Source organism: Neurospora crassa, linkage group IV (assembly GCF_000182925.2).
Source record: "Neurospora crassa OR74A linkage group IV, whole genome shotgun sequence".
NCBI lineage: Eukaryota > Fungi > Ascomycota > Sordariomycetes > Sordariales > Sordariaceae > Neurospora > Neurospora crassa.
In genome coordinates, this window is record NC_026504.1 from 6,429 (window position 1) to 22,694 (window position 16,266).

The 16,266-nt window shown below is 54.9% G+C and overlaps 4 protein-coding genes across 5 annotated transcripts; 2 read left to right on the plus strand and 2 right to left on the minus strand.

Annotated features, from left to right (window-relative positions):
- Positions 1–17: 17 nt before the first annotated feature.
- On the plus strand, positions 18–1,946 carry NCU09636 (hypothetical protein; the record flags this gene model as incomplete). The annotated part of the gene is made up of 2 exons (XM_953074.2): positions 18–1,177; positions 1,239–1,946. The coding sequence occupies exons 1-2, from the start codon at positions 125–127 to the stop codon at positions 1,944–1,946; spliced, it is 1,761 nt and encodes a 586-aa protein (XP_958167.1). The 5' UTR covers positions 18–124.
- NCU09637 lies at positions 1,682–13,117 on the minus strand. Of its 2 annotated transcripts, XM_011396018.1 has the most exons (4): positions 12,229–13,117; positions 5,290–12,169; positions 3,070–5,190; positions 1,682–3,010 (listed from the first exon to the last, which is right to left on the minus strand). In XM_011396018.1, exons 3-4 carry the CDS (start codon positions 3,883–3,885, stop codon positions 2,534–2,536), a joined length of 1,293 nt encoding a protein of 430 aa, XP_011394320.1. In that variant the 5' UTR covers positions 3,886–5,190; positions 5,290–12,169; positions 12,229–13,117; the 3' UTR covers positions 1,682–2,533. The 2 variants fall into 2 exon arrangements, with proteins under 2 accessions (XP_011394320.1, XP_011394319.1); XM_011396017.1 differs by having other exon boundaries at positions 3,070–12,169.
- Positions 4,647–12,735, plus strand: pks-5 (polyketide synthase-5; the record flags this gene model as incomplete). Its single annotated transcript, XM_953076.1, has 4 exons — positions 4,647–4,701; positions 4,763–5,234; positions 5,302–7,781; positions 7,856–12,735. The coding sequence occupies 4 exons, from the start codon at positions 4,647–4,649 to the stop codon at positions 12,733–12,735; spliced, it is 7,887 nt and encodes a 2,628-aa protein (XP_958169.1).
- A 364-nt stretch (positions 13,118–13,481) lies between the features above and the next one.
- On the minus strand, positions 13,482–15,326 carry NCU09639 (hypothetical protein; the record flags this gene model as incomplete). Its single annotated transcript, XM_953077.1, has 2 exons — positions 13,482–15,120; positions 15,193–15,326. The coding sequence occupies 2 exons, from the start codon at positions 15,324–15,326 to the stop codon at positions 13,482–13,484; spliced, it is 1,773 nt and encodes a 590-aa protein (XP_958170.1).
- Positions 15,327–16,266: the final 940 nt, after the last annotated feature.

Below are 16,266 nucleotides of genomic sequence, written 5' to 3' on the forward strand. Positions count from 1 at the left end.
CCATTTCCAAAGGTGGTGTCTACGCAGACCATGTACTGTTCGATGGGCGCTCAACAAACTTTCACCAGGAATCATCGAAGCACAGCAGCAACATCTCCTACTCTAGCCACCATATTGGCCCATCATGCTGTCAGTCGTCCAGCAAAGTATCCCATTCTTTGACAACATCTTTAACCTTGCCAAGCCTCTCCTGGTCCTTCTCACAGTTACTGTCACTCTCTACAGCCTGTACCGATGGCTCCTCCCCAAGCCCATCCCCGGCATCCCTTACAATCCCCAGGCTGCCAAGTCTCTTCTCGGAGATGCGCCGGCCATGATCAAGGAAGTTAGCGCAACAGGCGAGTTCCGTGTCTGGTGTGCAAAGCAGATGAGACAGATGAATTCACCAATCTGCCAAATTTTCATCCGGCCCTTCTCCAAGCCGTGGGTACTTCTCGCCGACTTCCGCGAGGCCAAGGACATCCTGATGCGGCGAAAAGAATTCGACAAGTCATCCTTTCTGTCTGACGGGATGGCCTGCATGGGCTCCTTCCACGGCATTTACATGACCGGGGAAAAGTTCAAGGCCAATCGTCAGCTAATTCAGGATCTCATGACCACGAGCTTCCTCAACAACCACGTGGGCCCGGCAATCTTTGGCAAGGGGCTAGAGCTGATGAAGCTATTTGAAACAAAGATGCTTCTTGCTCGCGGACGGCCTTTTAGCGTCAAAAAGGATTTCGAGTACACATCTCTGGATGTGATGCTCGAGTTTGCGTTTGGCAAGAACTGGGTGCACACTTCGCTTGGCCCACAGATGGAACTTGTGGGCAAAATGCAGGCCGAAGATATCGATGCGATGATGGAGGGTAAGGACTCAGACGAACCGGTCGTGTTCCCGCTGGTGCCGCTCGTTGACTTCCTCAATTCCGTTTACGAGGCTCCGGAAATCGTGGAAAAAACCATCAACGCTCTAATGCCCAAGTTGCAAACATGGTGGTGGTCAAAACAGTCTTGGTACAAACACATTTTCGATGCGAAGGAGCGCGCCATGAAGGAGCAAGTGGAGATTGCCATTAGCAACTTCCAATCTGGCTGTATTCAGACGGGCATTGAGCACATGTTGATGCGGGAAGCATCCAGAGCTGAAAAGGAGTGCCGGGCCCCGGATTTCAGGAGCAAGGTGTTGCGAGACGAAGTGAGTTGTGCATCCTTTCCGAGGAGTCCATAGTTGCGATCTAACAGCCTGTTCCGTCCAGATGTTCGGCAATATAGTCGGTGGCCATCACACCACCAGCGGCGCAATGATGTGGTTGACCAAGTATCTCACCGACCATCCCGTAGTCCAAAGCAACTTACGTTCAGTCTTATACACGACTCTCAGTGCCGCTAAGAACGAGAACCGCCTCTTCACCTTCGAGGAGATCCGGCATGCAAAGCTACCTTACTTGGATGCCATCATCGAAGAGATGCTCCGCATCAACGCCGTTCCAGTCACTCGCGAGGCCTTGACTGATACCACTATTCTGGGGTATCCCATCAAGAAGGGAACGCAAGTCTTTTTCATGTCCAACGGCCCCGGCTTCCTGTCGCCGTCGTTTCCCATCGACGAATCGAGAAGGAGCGAAACTTCGCGCGCTTCCAAGATCAATGCCACATGGGATGAGACTCAGGACTTGGCAGCTTTTGTTCCGGAGCGGTGGTTGGTACGCAAAAGGGAAGGAAACGGTCTTCTGGCAGATGATGTAGACTTTGACGGAGCTGCTGGCCCGCAGCTCGTGTTTGGCTTGGGGCCGCGTACGTGCTGGGGGAGGAGGTTGGCGTACATGGAGATGCGGATCGTGATTTCCATGCTTGTTTGGAACTTCGAGCTGTTGAAGACCCCACCGGCGCTGTCATCTTATGCTGGACTGGAGGGCATTGCTCGTGTGCCGCAGCAATGTCATGTGCGGCTTCGCAAGCTGTGACTCAACGCTTCAAGGGAGAAATGGTTCGCAGCCATCGCCCCATGTAAGTTTACGTTGACGACCAAGAATGAATAATAGAACATCGACCCTATTTTCCCTTCTCCCCTTTGTCGTTGTGTGAATAGATGAGCCGTCACCGGAATCCAAGATATTGCTAGGAGAGAGGCACTGTAGAGGTATTCGGTGCGATATTGTCAGAACCCTGGCCCAACACTGTCTCTATCGCCAAGACATTGTCGGCCGAAGAAATCAGATGGGACGGTCCAAGACCGCAGCACGACTAGATACCTGTCGGTGCACTTTTCGTCGGATCCCAGGCTCCAGACTCCAGATACAAGATACATTGTACGCACATCAGATCGAAACACAATTTGAAGCTTCCTGTAACTGCCTAGAGGTAGCAATGCGGCCCATGTTTGACGATGAACATTGTTTGCGCTTGTCTTTTACAAGTGAACAAAGAGAAATGTAGAATTGGTTATTGGGTAAAAAAGGGCAAAGGAGGCCAAGAACGCAGCCTGGAAGTAAATTCATCTTGTCCATGTGGGATACGCATATCATCCACCTCGATACCGTTCAAGGCACATCTATCTTCTCAGATAAACCTCCAGCAGACCCAACGGTCCATCATCAAAGACATTCTTGATCTCATATCTTTTGTCAGCCTGCTTCAAAAGCTGCTCAAACTCGGCCTTCGTGCGTTGTTTAGCGCCACAGTTGACCAGCATCACCATATCGACCTGGCGCACATTGCGCTCCTGATGACGTGGCCAGGTTCCAGGTTCGGGAATGATAATGTCGTTGATCAGTAGCGGAGTTTCGGGGCTTGAGTTCTCCAGACCGGGGACAAAGGCCTTGAAGATGGTGACCACGTCCTTGTCGGCCCAGTTGTGAGTGCATTGGCGGATCAGAAAAGCGGCGGCGTTCTTGACAGGCTGGGGATCGAAGAAGCTATGATGCATGTATTGCACTCGGGGGGCGAGGTCTTGGGTGAGAGATTCTTTGCCCTCAGCGAGCATGTCGGCGTTGGAGTCCTGCACGATGAAGTCCAAATCGGGGTAGATCTGTTTCCATTGTTAGGACGAGTCATGAGTCAAGTGGAAGCAGAGAAACAAAGACTTACCTGAGCCAAGCTCTTGGAAATGTGACCATTACCACCGCCGACATCAACGACGGTCCCCTTGAGAGCAGACCAGTTGAACCCATCCTTGAGCAGGAAGTCAAGGTGACTATCCATCTTCCTCAGGCCGGCCATAGCCTTGGCGAACCGCCGAGCCTTCTCCGGATCTTTTTGGTAGAACTCAAAGATGCCAACGCCATGTCGGGTGACAAAGGGGTTGAGGTTTTGGTGCGCCTCGTAAGGGTTTGCCTTGAGACTCACATTGCAGTCGGCAGCCGCCTTGAGCATCTCATCAAGAGAGTAGTGGACGACGGCCCGGAGCTGCTCATCCTGCTGAATCACGAGGGAGGAAGGGCTGTGAGAAACCCTCCTAGGCTGCAATTCTTCGAAGATCCTGTAGGTCCTGAGCTGTCTGATGATGCGGCTGGTACGGTCAACATCAAGGCCTGCCTTGTTGGCGAGATCCTCAACTGCAATATCCCCATGAGCCGGTACGTGCTGGAAAAAGTCGAAGTCGAGAGCGACCTGAAGGGCACCCAGATCGTAGCCGGTACAGCAGAAGGCTCTGAGCCACTTCCTGGGACCGTCGATGAGGAGTTGCAGATCTTCCAGGTTCGCCTTGAGAGACGCGTGGAGGCGGCGATATTCAGGATGGTCGTGAGGGGGATCTTGAGATTCAAGGGAAAAGGATGGCTCGGGAAGTTTGTTGACCTGAAGATACTTGGTGATATCCTGGGCGGCGGAAAGTATGCTCTGCGCCAAACCCAGAATGGAGGGTGAAGGCGAGTCATTCACGCCGGCTGTTGAAAGGCTGCCCATCTTGGATGCTTGGTGGTAGTGTTGTCAGAGAAGAAACAATAGATGGAAGTGACTTGGAAAAGTGAATCAGACAAGAATGAATCAGCTCCCAAGATATGATGAGAACAATGGCACCGGAAGGTCAAGTATTTCAGAATCAGATCGCTGGAGTTGGTGCACAACCCACACGTCTTTGTAGATCGTCGACCAATGGGCGATGTGAGATCCCAGGCTGGCGAGCCTTTAGTGCTGACGGGCATGGATATGCCCGACGGGGATGGATGACATTCTCACGGCCCGCCGTACCAGTCGTGAATCCGGCCCGCTTGTAAGCACCATCCTCTGTCGGCCGATGAGCTGCATCGTTATCCAACATGGGTCTAATGGGCTGCGACTCTTGGCTCTCGGCCGAAGAATTTGGAAAAGAAGGACTTCGCACCGGAGCCGCAATGCAGATCCCGAGACCACTGCGTACTATCAGATGCAACGGAAACACGGAGTCCGGATTGGTGACGATAACGGCAGTTGGGGGTGCTATACGGTTGACAAGGCCATTGAAGAACGAAGTGGAACGCGTAGGCAATGAGCATAAATGACGAGAGCCGGACTCAACTGAACAGAGAAAGGAAGAGAGGAATAAGGACGGAACCAGCCACTGCCCCCTTCATGTCATAAGATAAACGCCGGGCAACTTACTTTCAACAACCCATAGTCCACACGCTTTTCCATTCAACATTCTGCACACTTGACCGTGTCAGAGATCACCATCAAGTACGATAGCGATGTCTTCCACCTTCAAGCACGACCCTCATGAGCCGGTGGCCATTGTGGGCATGGGTAAGTCGTCTTTACCTCACGACTACAGAAACAACCAGTACTGACGTAGGGGTATGGCCAGCATGCCGATGGCCAGGCGGTGTTCACGACCCCTCTCAATTCTGGGAGTTTCTCCGGAACAAAGTCAACGGCTGGAAGGAGTTTGATGACCCGCGCTTCTCTTCAGCCGGGTTTCACCATCCCAACTCGGACCGGCCGGGCTCCATGTCCATGAAGGGCGCTTTTCTTGCTGAGCAGGATGCTCGTCTTTTTGATCACACCTTCTTCGGCATGACCGGTCTGGAAGTCGAAACCATGGACCCTTCGCAACGCAAGTTGCTTGAGGTGGCCTATGAAGCCATCGAGAGTGCCGGAGAGACGTGGGAGAGCGTTTCGGGGACCCGGACGGGAGTCTTTGTTGGCAACTTCTGCCTTGATCACTGGATGATTCAATCGCGGGATTGGGACAACCCGAGGCCGTATGCCTTTACTGGCGCCGGCACCAGCATTCTTGCCAACCGCATCAGCTATATCTTCAATCTTCAAGGGCCAAGGTGCGTAGCTTCTGCATGTCTCGGTTACAGGGAAACTGATATGGCATGTACTGACATCTAACGACAGCCTCACGGTGGACACCGCCTGCTCGTCCTCCATGTACGCCCTCCACCTCGCAGTCAACGCCATCCGCGCCGGGGACTGTGATTCGGCCATCGTCGCCTCGGCCAACTGGATCGCCGATCCCGGGGTGCAAATTGCCTTGGACAAGCTCGGCGCACTCTCCGCATCTGCGCGCTGCCACACCTTCGACGCTCGGGCGGAAGGCTACGCTCGCGGCGAGGGATTCGGCGCCATTTATCTCAAGAGACCTTCCCTCGCTATCGCCGATATGTCACCCATCCGCGCAATGATCCGAGGAACAGCCATCAACTCCAATGGACGAACCGGCGGCATCACGAGGCCTAGTGCCAACGGACAAGAGACGGTCATCCGGGAAGCATACCGCAACGCCGGCAATCTGCCGTTCCGCGACACCAGCTACTTTGAATGCCATGGAACAGGCACGTATGTCGGAGACCCAATCGAAGTAGCCGCACTAGGAAGAGTCTTTGCTCCAGAACGGTCTAGCGACGATCCGCTACTTATCGGTTCCGTGAAAAGTAACGTGGGACACGGGGAAGGTGCCAGCGCTTTGGCGTCCATTATGAAGGTTGTTCTTGCTCTAGAGCACGGTGCAATCCCACCCATCTACGATCTTCAAACCCGGAACCCCAACATCGACTTCGAGGGTGCCAAGGTTCAGCCAGTGACCGAGGTCACGCCGTGGCCCAAGGATCGCCTGCAGAGAGCAAGCATCAACTCGTTCGGTTATGGTGGTGCCAACGGTCATTGCATCATCGACCATGTCAACATCGTGCTGCCGGATTATGTTGCGCCAGGGATCTACAAGCGCAGCACCAGAGATACAACAAACGGTGTGAATGGTCATATGAACGGGCGCAACGGTTCGCCTTCGCATCGTCCCATGATTCAGAGGCCAAAGATGACCGCCTCGCCGAATGCCAACACACGACCACTTGTCCTCCTCCCCCTCTCTGCTCACAACGAAAACTCTCTCGAGCTGAACCTCAAAGCGTTGTCTCAAGTTGTCGACAAGTTACCGTTGGCAGATGTCGCATACACCTTGGGTGCCAGACGGTCCAAATTTGCCCAGCGATCCTTCTGCATCGTAGAGAAAGACAAGGTTGTTGAGGGCCTCGCGGCCAAGAGCAGGGTGGTAAGAGCACCATTGCAACCCACCAACCTTGGCTTCATTTTCACCGGCCAAGGCGCTCAGTGGCATGCCATGGGTGCCCAGCTGTTTGAGTATCGAGTGTTCTCCACAGCGATCCGGTACCTGGATCATGTCCTCAGCTCGCTGCCCAATGGTCCGGACTGGTCACTAGAGAAAATCCTGTCCGGAGACTGTGATGCTGCCCTCATCCAGAGAGCCGAGATTTCTCAGGCTGTTTGCACTGCTGTACAAGTTGGCCTGGTTGATCTGCTTGCCTCGTGGTCCGTGAGACCTCACAGTGTTGCTGGACATTCTTCCGGTGAAATGGCTGCGGCGTACGCTGCTGGTCGTATCACAGCTGCCGAAGCCATCGTAGCCGCTTACTTCCGCGGTCAGGCGGTATCACGGAACCGACAGACCGGTGCAATGCTGGCTGTCGGCCTGGGCCCTGAAGCGGTAGCCAAGTATCTCTCTGGCCTGGAGGATCAGGTCAAGGTAGCAGCAATCAACTCGCCAGGAAGCGTCACGTTGTCCGGCGATCCAGCAGCCATTGATAGTATCTCGAAAGCCTTGGCCGCCGACAGCATCTTCAATCGAAAACTCCAGACGGGCGGCAATGCTTACCACTCACACCACATGCTTCCCATTGGGCGTGAGTACATCGAGATGCTGAGCCAGGGCCTTCAACACATCCAGAAGCTCGGCCTTGCCTCACCAGAGCAGCGGTATCCCAAGGCATTGTGGGTATCGTCTGTCAAACCCAACAAAGACACAACTGAGTCGTTTGACGATCCATCCGCTTACTGGAGGGCCAATCTCGAGTCACCTGTGCAGTTCTCGGAGGCTGTTGCAAGCTTGGTACGCAACGAGAATGTCACCATCCACGCTTTGGTAGAGATTGGACCGCACCCCGCGCTGAAGAGCCCGGTGGAGCAGATTGTCAAGGCCGCTGGCAAGGCTGTGGCGTATGCCTCCACGCTCAAGAGGCAGGAGGACGCCCGGCCATCCATGTTGCAACTCGCCGGAACGCTGTTCACTTTAAACACGCCCATCGACCTTGCCGCCGTAAATGCTGTTGATGGGGAAGCAGGACACAGCGGAAGCCTAGAACACGGCAGCACCTGTCTCGATCTGCCACCCTACCAGTACACTTATAACGGCCTGAACTATCATGAGAGCCGGGCCAGCAAGGAGTACCGGTACCGGTCGGTGTTGAGACATGACCTTCTCGGCTCGAAGGTCGTCGGCAATGCAAAGTTGCGGCCCCAATGGCGGAACATTCTCCGGATGAAGGACGTCCCATGGTTAGGCGATCACCGCCTTGTGCCAGGTAAGCACTCCCCTCTTTCAAGCAGCGAATATTGCACTTATGTAGAGTAGCTGACATTTGGCTCCGTTGAATAGATGCCGTCCTGCCAGGTGCCGCGTACATCGCTATGGCGGTAGAAGCTGCGTCACGCATCTACGATGAGTTCCCCAAGCCGTTCGAGGTCAAGGGCTTCTCTCTACGTGACGTCGTCATCAAGAAGAGCCTTGTAATCCCAGAAGACGACTACGGCGTTGAGATACTCACGAGCATGGAGCTTGTCGACCTAGCCACAGCGCAATCACCTGCATGGGCTACCTTTTCCATCAGCTCAGTTGGCCGCGAAACCAATGAGTGGACGGAGCACTGCACTGGACGAGTCAAGGTGGTGGTTCAAGAGACAGGCTATGATATTGACGTCGAACACGGTCGAGTTGCCGCTCCGTACGCACCAAGGGCCGTGGACGTTAAGGCTTGGTACAAGAAGTTTTTGGACATTGGCCTCGGCTACGGTCCGGTGTTCCAGCCTCTGTCGGACATCCGTGTTGATGCGGCGTCAAACTTGGCCGTGGCGACCGTTCATCTGCAGCCCGGGATTGGTGTCATGAAGGGTGGCGAGTCCCGGTACGCCGTACACCCGGCCTCCCTGGACGGTGCCATTCAGCTGGGCTTGGTTGCGTGCCACGGAGGCCGGCCGAGCGAGGCTACCACTGCCTTCGTACCGGTACAATTCTCCAGTTTGTACATCGACAACAGCCTAGCCAGTGGCGGCGAGACATGTACCATTGTGGCTCGTGGGCAGCGGCGCGGTATCCGGAGTGCCCATCTTGATCTGCAGTTCCTGGGTGCAGATGGAAAGCTTCTGCTTGACGCCGAGTCCCTCCGATGCGTTAGCTTCTCCAGTGAGGCCAAGCCGGTGGATAGGGCATTCAGCAGCCCCTACACTCGCCTAGTGTGGAAGCCGGACATCCGCAAGCTCAGCAACAGCCAAGCTCGCCAGATATACCCTCCACCAACCAAGAATGTTGACAAGGCGCCACTGTGGGGGATCACGAACAAGGTAGCCCACTTTATTGTATACAGCATGTATGAAACTTTCGGGCGGCAGGCAGATCGGCCCCAGCCTTCGGGTGAGGTCGGCCACTTCTTTGACTGGATCATCAGAAAGGGTGAAAGTGATCATTCTGAGATGATGGAAGAGGCAAGAGAGCTGGCAGCTAAGGGTGCCCTGCTTCAGCAGATCGAAGAACTTGTCGCCCAGGCACCTGACATTATGGAAGTCAAGATCGCAAAGCTTCTGCACGACAATGCGGCCGACATTCTGTATGAACGAAAAACGGGGATGGAAGTCATCATCGGGGAGAACCTTCTGACACCACTTTATCAGGAAGGCCTCCTGATGACAGGCATCTATCCACAGCTCTCCATTGTCCTAGCTGGCCTTGCCCACGCCAACCCAAACCTCCGGATTCTCGAGATTGGAGGCGGTACTGGTGGCGCGACCCGGATCGCCATGAAGGCTTTTAACGGCCCCAACGGCATCAAGGCTTACCGGGATTACACCTTCACAGACATCTCGCCCGGCTTCCTGTCGGCGGCCAAGGAATCCATGGCCGATCTGAGGGATATGAACTTCTCCGTCTTTGACATTGAAGAGGACCCAGTGGCACAGGGATACGAGGAGCAGACATATGACCTGATTATCGCGTGTCAAGTCCTTCATGCCACCTCGAACATGACCAAGACGCTGTCAAGATGCCGCAAGCTCCTCAAGCCAGGTGGTCGACTCGTTCTGGTTGAGACCACGGAGAACTTCATCGTGCCAGGCGTTGTTGTGGGCACCTTTACGGGATACTGGGCCGGCATTCCAGATGGACGTGTGGATGCTCCTTTCCAGAGCCTGAAGGACTGGGACCGTTGCCTGAGAGAAGCAGGCTTCGCTGGGCTGGACCTGGTACTTGATGACTTCCCGGAACCCCATAATACCACATCGGTTATTCTTGCCAAGGTGCCTGAGCAAGAGCCTGAACCGTTGCCGGCAGCCCAGTCCGCAACGACTGTCCATGTGGTGCATGGTGGCAGCAACGGAACACCAGTTCTGGTAGATCATATATGTCAAGAACTGCAACAGCGGGGTACCAATGTAAAGGCTATCACGTTCAACGACGTCACAAAGGAGCTTTCTCCCGGATCGCGCGTGGTCGTATTGCTGGACGAGAGCCACCTGCTGATCAAGGCCAACGAGGAGAATCTGGCTACCATGCAATACCTGGCACGCAGTGCAACGAGTTTGGTCGCTCTGACAAGTTGCGGTACCATCAAGGGACGGGCTGCCGAGGGTGCCTTGATCTCAGGCCTGCTTCGCGTACTCCAGACTGAGAACCCCTCCAGCCAGTACATGTCCATCGATATCGACGTGGACAACTTTGAGATTGAAGATGCTGCTGAAGCAAACGAGCTCGCTCGCAGCATCGTGGACGGCGAGTGTGACCTGTTTCGTCAAGCCAGCGGATCGGCTCCTGTATTTGTGGATGGGGAGAGCGATGGTGGCGACCCCGCTGACCGCGAGTTCGTTTGGCAAAACGGTTGCCTGTGGGTTAGCCGTCACGTCCCAGATGCCGGATTCCACTCCCAGTACGGCTTAGAGACGAGGAGCATGAAGCCGGAACTACGTCCGATTGGCAGCCCCAGTCAGACAGGGGGAGTACGTGCTGCTTTCGAGACGCCCGGTGTGCTGAACTCATTGTACTTCATTCCCTACAAAGAACTCCTGCAGCCGTTGCCGGCCGACTTCATCGATGTGGCTGTTGATGCTGTGGGCGTAAATTCAAGAGATTTGGAGCACTGGGCTGGCCGCGTGGATGGCGATTACATGACTTCCGAATATGCGGGTGTGGTCACCGCGGTAGGCAGCCGAGTCCACAACATCCAGGTTGGCGATCGCGTCTATGGAGTGGGCAAGGGTCAGTTTGGCAATGTCACCCGTGTGCCTGCTGCCTTCGCAACGAAGCTTCAGCCCAACGATGACATGATCCGGATGGCCTCAATGCCGCTCGCATACACCACCGCCGTCTACGCCTTGGACCACGTCGCTCACGTCCGTGAGGGACAGTCGATCCTGATACAGTCGGGCGCCAGGGACCTTGGCCTGGCAGCCATCACTCTTGCGAAGGCAAAGCGGTCACAGGTGTTTGCAACAGTTGAGACAGCCGAGCAAGGCAAGTTCCTAGTTGAGGAGCTAGGCCTACCCGCCTCGCATGTCATTTCTATCCTCGACTCGAAGCAGCTCCAGCGCGCAGCTGAGGAAACGCGCAAGAGAAAGTTCGAGGTTGTTATGGTGACTGCCGCTCGTGGGGAGCTCCTGTCTTTGTTCCTGCAGGTCCTGGCACCGCTTGGGTGCCTTGTCGATATCGGCGGGGTGGATGGGCAGACGACGCCAGTAGTCGGTCAGATGTTACTCCCACACAATGCCACCTACGCCTCTATCGACCCGTTCGCCGTTTTCGATTCGGATCCACTGCTTGGGGCGGAGCTCATGCAATCCGTCGACGATTACTACCGGCAAGGGGTGATTGGACCGGTTCCAAGAATAACGGCGGCCGACGTTGGACAATTGTCGTCGGCACTTGGCGATTTTGGCACAGTATCTGGAAAGCTAGTGGCCAGCTTCAAGAACCCGGAAAGTTTGGTTCGGATGGCGCCATTTGCACCCACCGTCAAATTCGACCCCGAAGCGAGCTATGTGGTGACGGGAGGCTTGGGGGGCTTGGGACAATCTTTGGTCAGGTGGATGGTGGGAAGGGGCGCAAGGCACCTCGCACTTTTGTCGAGGCGTACTGCCTCCAGCGTTCCAAGTGTCCAGGAGCTGGTCAATGGGCTCGCCGGGCGAGGTGTTGAGATTCAATGCTTTGCCTGCGATGTCAGCAAAGAAGACGAGGTGACCAGCGCGATCAAGGCAATCTCGGCTGTTCGTCCCATCAAGGGCATCGTGCATGCGGCAGTCTCGTATAGGGATCTGACCTTTGACAAGCTGTCACCCGAGAGATGGAACGAAGGGTTGTCTGCCAAGGTGGCAGGCACCAAGAACCTGCACAAAGCGACTCTGTCGATGCCTCTCGACTTCTTTGTCATGACCACTTCTGCCTTGTCGGTGTATGGTTTCGCGACCCAAAGTGCATACACGGCTGCCAACAACTTCCAGGATGCCTTTGCACGATACCGCCGACAGCTTGGCTTGCCCGCGTCCACTGTGTCGTTTAGCCTGATCAAGGACGTGACGGATGTCGGCAGCAACGGGATTACCGTCGACATGTTTGAACGCAACAAGGCACTGACCCTGGATGAGTCTCAGTTCCTGGCGCTCCTCGAGCCGGCATTCTTGAATAACCGAACGGTGACGGAGGAGACTAGTGCTGGGCAATGGTCAGGTCAGGACGATGATGGGCTTTCTGTCGCAAATTTGCACACATACTTGGATCCCAGAGCAATGGCGGCGAAAAGACGTGAAGAGATGGCCAGCGAGACATCCTCGTCATCTTCCACAGTGCCACCACGGTGGTACAGTGACGCGCGCGTGTCTTTGATGATGCGCGCCTTTGCGGACGCACAGCGACACTCAGGAAGGTCACAAAACGCAGCCGAGGAGGGTTCCAACAAGAACACAATTGCTCATCTCCGCGCGGAGCTGGAAGCTGCAGTGCGCGAGGGAGAGGCTGGGCGAGGGCGGACGGTGGCGCTGGTACAGGATGCCATCACCAAGGTGGTGGCCGAGATGCTGTTCGTCGACGTGGAGAGCATTGACCCGGCCAAGTCGGTGGCAGAGCTGGGTGTCGACAGTCTGATTGCGGCCGAGTTGCGCAACTGGTTCATCCAGGCTCTGGGGACCAACATCAGCATGTTGGATCTGCTGGACCCCAGCGTGAGCATCAGCACCCGCGCTTCCACCATTGCGGACAAGGCCCTGACTGTGACTGCTTAAGGAGGCACTTGGAAACGGAGGAGTTGGGCGTTGGGAGTTTCACAATTTGGGAACGGCTCGAGGTTTCGGTGGATCTTGTGTAGTATGTAGAGGTAGCCGTATAGCTTATGTTTTGGTCATCATGTCAATTTGGATGCTTCCATTTCCACTCGGCTTGGGAAACGTGAACCTGCCGCTCTGGTGTGCCTTGGTAGTCGATCCCAGAAAAACACAGGTAGAAAGAGATCAGAAAAGAAGACGATGCTTGGCACGCTGTAGATGGCTTCAATGGTAGACAAAGGTATCAAGACGGGTGAGGGTGGTGATGCTATTCCCACGCAGTCATCGGGCAGTCCACAGCGCAATACTATGGATGTGGGAGGACGGGAACTGGGAAAATATGATGTCTTTCTGTGGAGAATCCACAATCAGGTGCGGGGTGGCACAGGCCACATCCACCCATGCAATCAAGCATCCCATTCAGGTCACGTGCACATCATTCCCATTGCCTGCCGGTAAGCGACCTGGACTTTCCTCTTTCAGCCCAGCCACTTCGGTTCGATCAATCGCCGCCGTGCTTCCATCACCTTGCACTTATAGAAGTGGCTAACGCATTTGGAGTGGACCAGTTAGTGCAAGGCAGCCAAATGCACAGAAACCTTTCTTACTGCTAACGCTTCGTCTGGAGTAATGATAGTACATGATAATCTAAGCAGCCGTAGAGGTACTCTAGGTGCCTCTACCTAGTTGCAGTCAAACCTTCCACTTCACTTGCTCCAAACAACATCATCCGCCCTCTGCCTCTCCGCGACCAGTCGCAACCACTTCTCCATTGCCACCACGAACGCGTCTCCTACCTTCTCATCCACCACGCCCTCCTGCCAACTCACCGACACGACCAGGTCCCCTCCTTTGACCGACGCAACCGCGATCCCCAAAGCAGACGCAACCACATTGGCACACAGCGTCATGCTCATGCGCGTTATGGACCATCCATCCTCCTTCTCCTCCTGACCTTCCTCCAAGGAATGAAACGGCTTTCCCTCCATAGCTCCCAAGTTGCTCACCACCCACGACGACTTTCTCGGTCTCTTCACTTCCTCTTGCAACTGCCTTCTCCAGTCCGAGACCGCTCGCGATACAAAGCCGATCATGTCGTTTTCCAGGCCTCGCGGAGAACAGCTTTCGCTCTTGGCCGCGAGGTCCGCCCGGACGCGGCGTGCGGCGACGAAGATCAAGTCGTGCACTTCAGATACCACCTCCTCTGCCTCCGCTGCCCTCGGGTTCAGCTGAAAGTTACAACCTGACACGTACTTGGACTCCGTCAAGGTACGCCGCACCCGGCCGACAAGCTCTTCATCCGCCACGTGCTCGATAATCGTCACGTAATTCCCCATGGCAGTTTCGGCGTCCAATCTGTTCTTGACACAGCCAGTCCTTCCTTTCGAATAAGGAGAGGGCAAATATCTTCTGATATTCATCGGCGTCAAAAAGGCAAAGGCATCGGCTTTCGCCACGAGTTCTCTCAAGGGGGCCAGCGAAACGAGTGCAATACCGTGCAATAGCGCCGTCAATGTCGCCCCCTGTTTTCGGCAGGCTTGTACCAGCTCCTCCGCAATGTTCGCTGGAAATGTCATGGTGCGGATTTGGCTCCTGAACGGAACTGTGTCAGGGCTGGTAAGCTGGATTGGGGCCCAGTGTGCATGGGTTGCAACGTTGCGCGGATACTGAGAAGAGGGGGTTTGAATCTCGTGCTTGAGAAAGTGTTCGAACGCTATTGGGTCGACGGGGAAAGGGAGGATGGACTCCGGAGGCGGCGGGAGGCTGGCGGCCAAGGCAGACGTGGGTGATAGGGTAAGGATGTGGTCGATCAGGAACGGGTTGTGGCTTGCTTGTGGGGAGCCGTGCAAGCCCGAGTCGGACGCATGGAGGTGCGTGAGGAGCTCTCGGTAAAAATTTATGCAGCTGACGCCGTCGAGGTGAGTGTGGTTGAACATTAGGAGGATTTCGATGAAAGACGTGTCAGCCTCCGAGCGAAGAACCCTGATCCGCCATCCTGGCCTTACACGGAACTTGGTGAACCTGGTGTCAGCCTCGCGGTTTAGCGTCTGCTGGAATTCCTTCTGGAAAGCATCATCGCCGCCTTTGACCGTTTGCCACTTAATCACTTTTCCGAGGTTGATGCTGTCGAGACGAACCCACGATGGCGTGCTGGTTTTGGCGCCTGCGATCCCCACTTGCATGTGCGGATGAGTCAGCACGACGCGCGCAACGGCTCGTTCGAATTCGTTCACCAAGTCATGATGTCTGGCAGTGGGAGCAAGCCGTTTTGGCAACGCAAAGCGACAGGATACGACGTTGCTCCGGATCAGATCGAGGGTTTGGAGAGCAATCTGGTATGACTCCCTGGCAGATCGACCTTATCAGCTATCGCTTTTTTCATACGCTGGGGTGTTGATCAATGATGGGATTACGTACAGTGCTCCAAGCCTCCGAATAATGGGTGATTTATTGAGAGCGACTTTCGGTCTTTCCCTGTCTTCTTTTCTTACTGCTGGCTGGCTGTCGACGCGCAGCTGTCGATGGACCATCATCCCACCGTAGTTCGGCATTATGGCAGGTGTCTGCAACGCAGGTGATGAAGGCAATGCCTGGGACATACCTCTACACAAAGCTTTCTGGGACTCTAGAGTGCAGAGTCACGCTGCTCTTGGTCTTGTTAACCCCAACGATGGGAGACCCCTCTTCGGCCGTTCAGCGTCACCCGGGTATTGTGTCTGACGGACGGGGATAACGTGAGTACCCACGGCGCGTTCCTTGCAATGGTTAGTGATCGTATGTCAAAGGAAGGTATGCTGGGGCCCGAAGGCTGACAATGTGGTTACACTGGAATACCGCGTACTGTCTTCAATTTTCTATCCCGATTGTCACGATTAAAGACGACCTTTTCTATACTGGCTAGGTACGCGGCTTAAATCAGTCTGACTAGGTTCCTGTCTTGAACAAAGACGACACCACAAATCAGACCTCGTATGGATGGCTCATCCCTTCACTCAACTTCATCCCTGCCGCATCCGTCATCATGATAACTCATATTTGCTCGGCCCTTCCCCATCGACATCATCCCACGTTGTCGTGGATTTGGGTACACCATCTTCATCGGACACAAGGCCTTGTTCTGTCCGTCTCCTGGGATTACTCCAACACGACCGACATAAGTCGGTGGTGCATGGGCTTGGGTGGTAAGCGAGGGTTATCAGCCTCGACCCGTATCTCTGTGAGGGTGCAATGGCTCTGCGTCGGTCGAGCCATAGGTTTCGGCCGAAATTTCGACTAGTGTCGGCCGGCCCTCTTGTGTTGCATCGACAAAGCCTGAGTCAGCACAACCTCCGTCAACAAGCTACCTGTTTGAGTCAATGTGGGTGGTGAACGGTCTATTCATCCACGTATCTAGGTGTTATTCAATTAAACTTGTGGTAGTATTCGAGATCGAACAATGGAAGTCTTCGGTGACCCGACCATGTATTCACTCAGCCCATGGGCAGTGTTCCA

What these genes read in the sequence shown, in the direction of transcription:
- NCU09637 (XM_011396018.1), bottom strand. Translation starts at nt 3,885, where the DNA reads ATGGGCAGCCTTTCAACAGCCGGCGTGAATGACTCGCCTTCACCCTCC. An exon ending in TTTCCAAGAGCTTGGCTCAG is followed by an intron (nt 3,011 to 3,069) that starts GTAAGTCTTTGT and finishes CAATGGAAACAG; the next exon opens with ATCTACCCCGATTTGGACTT.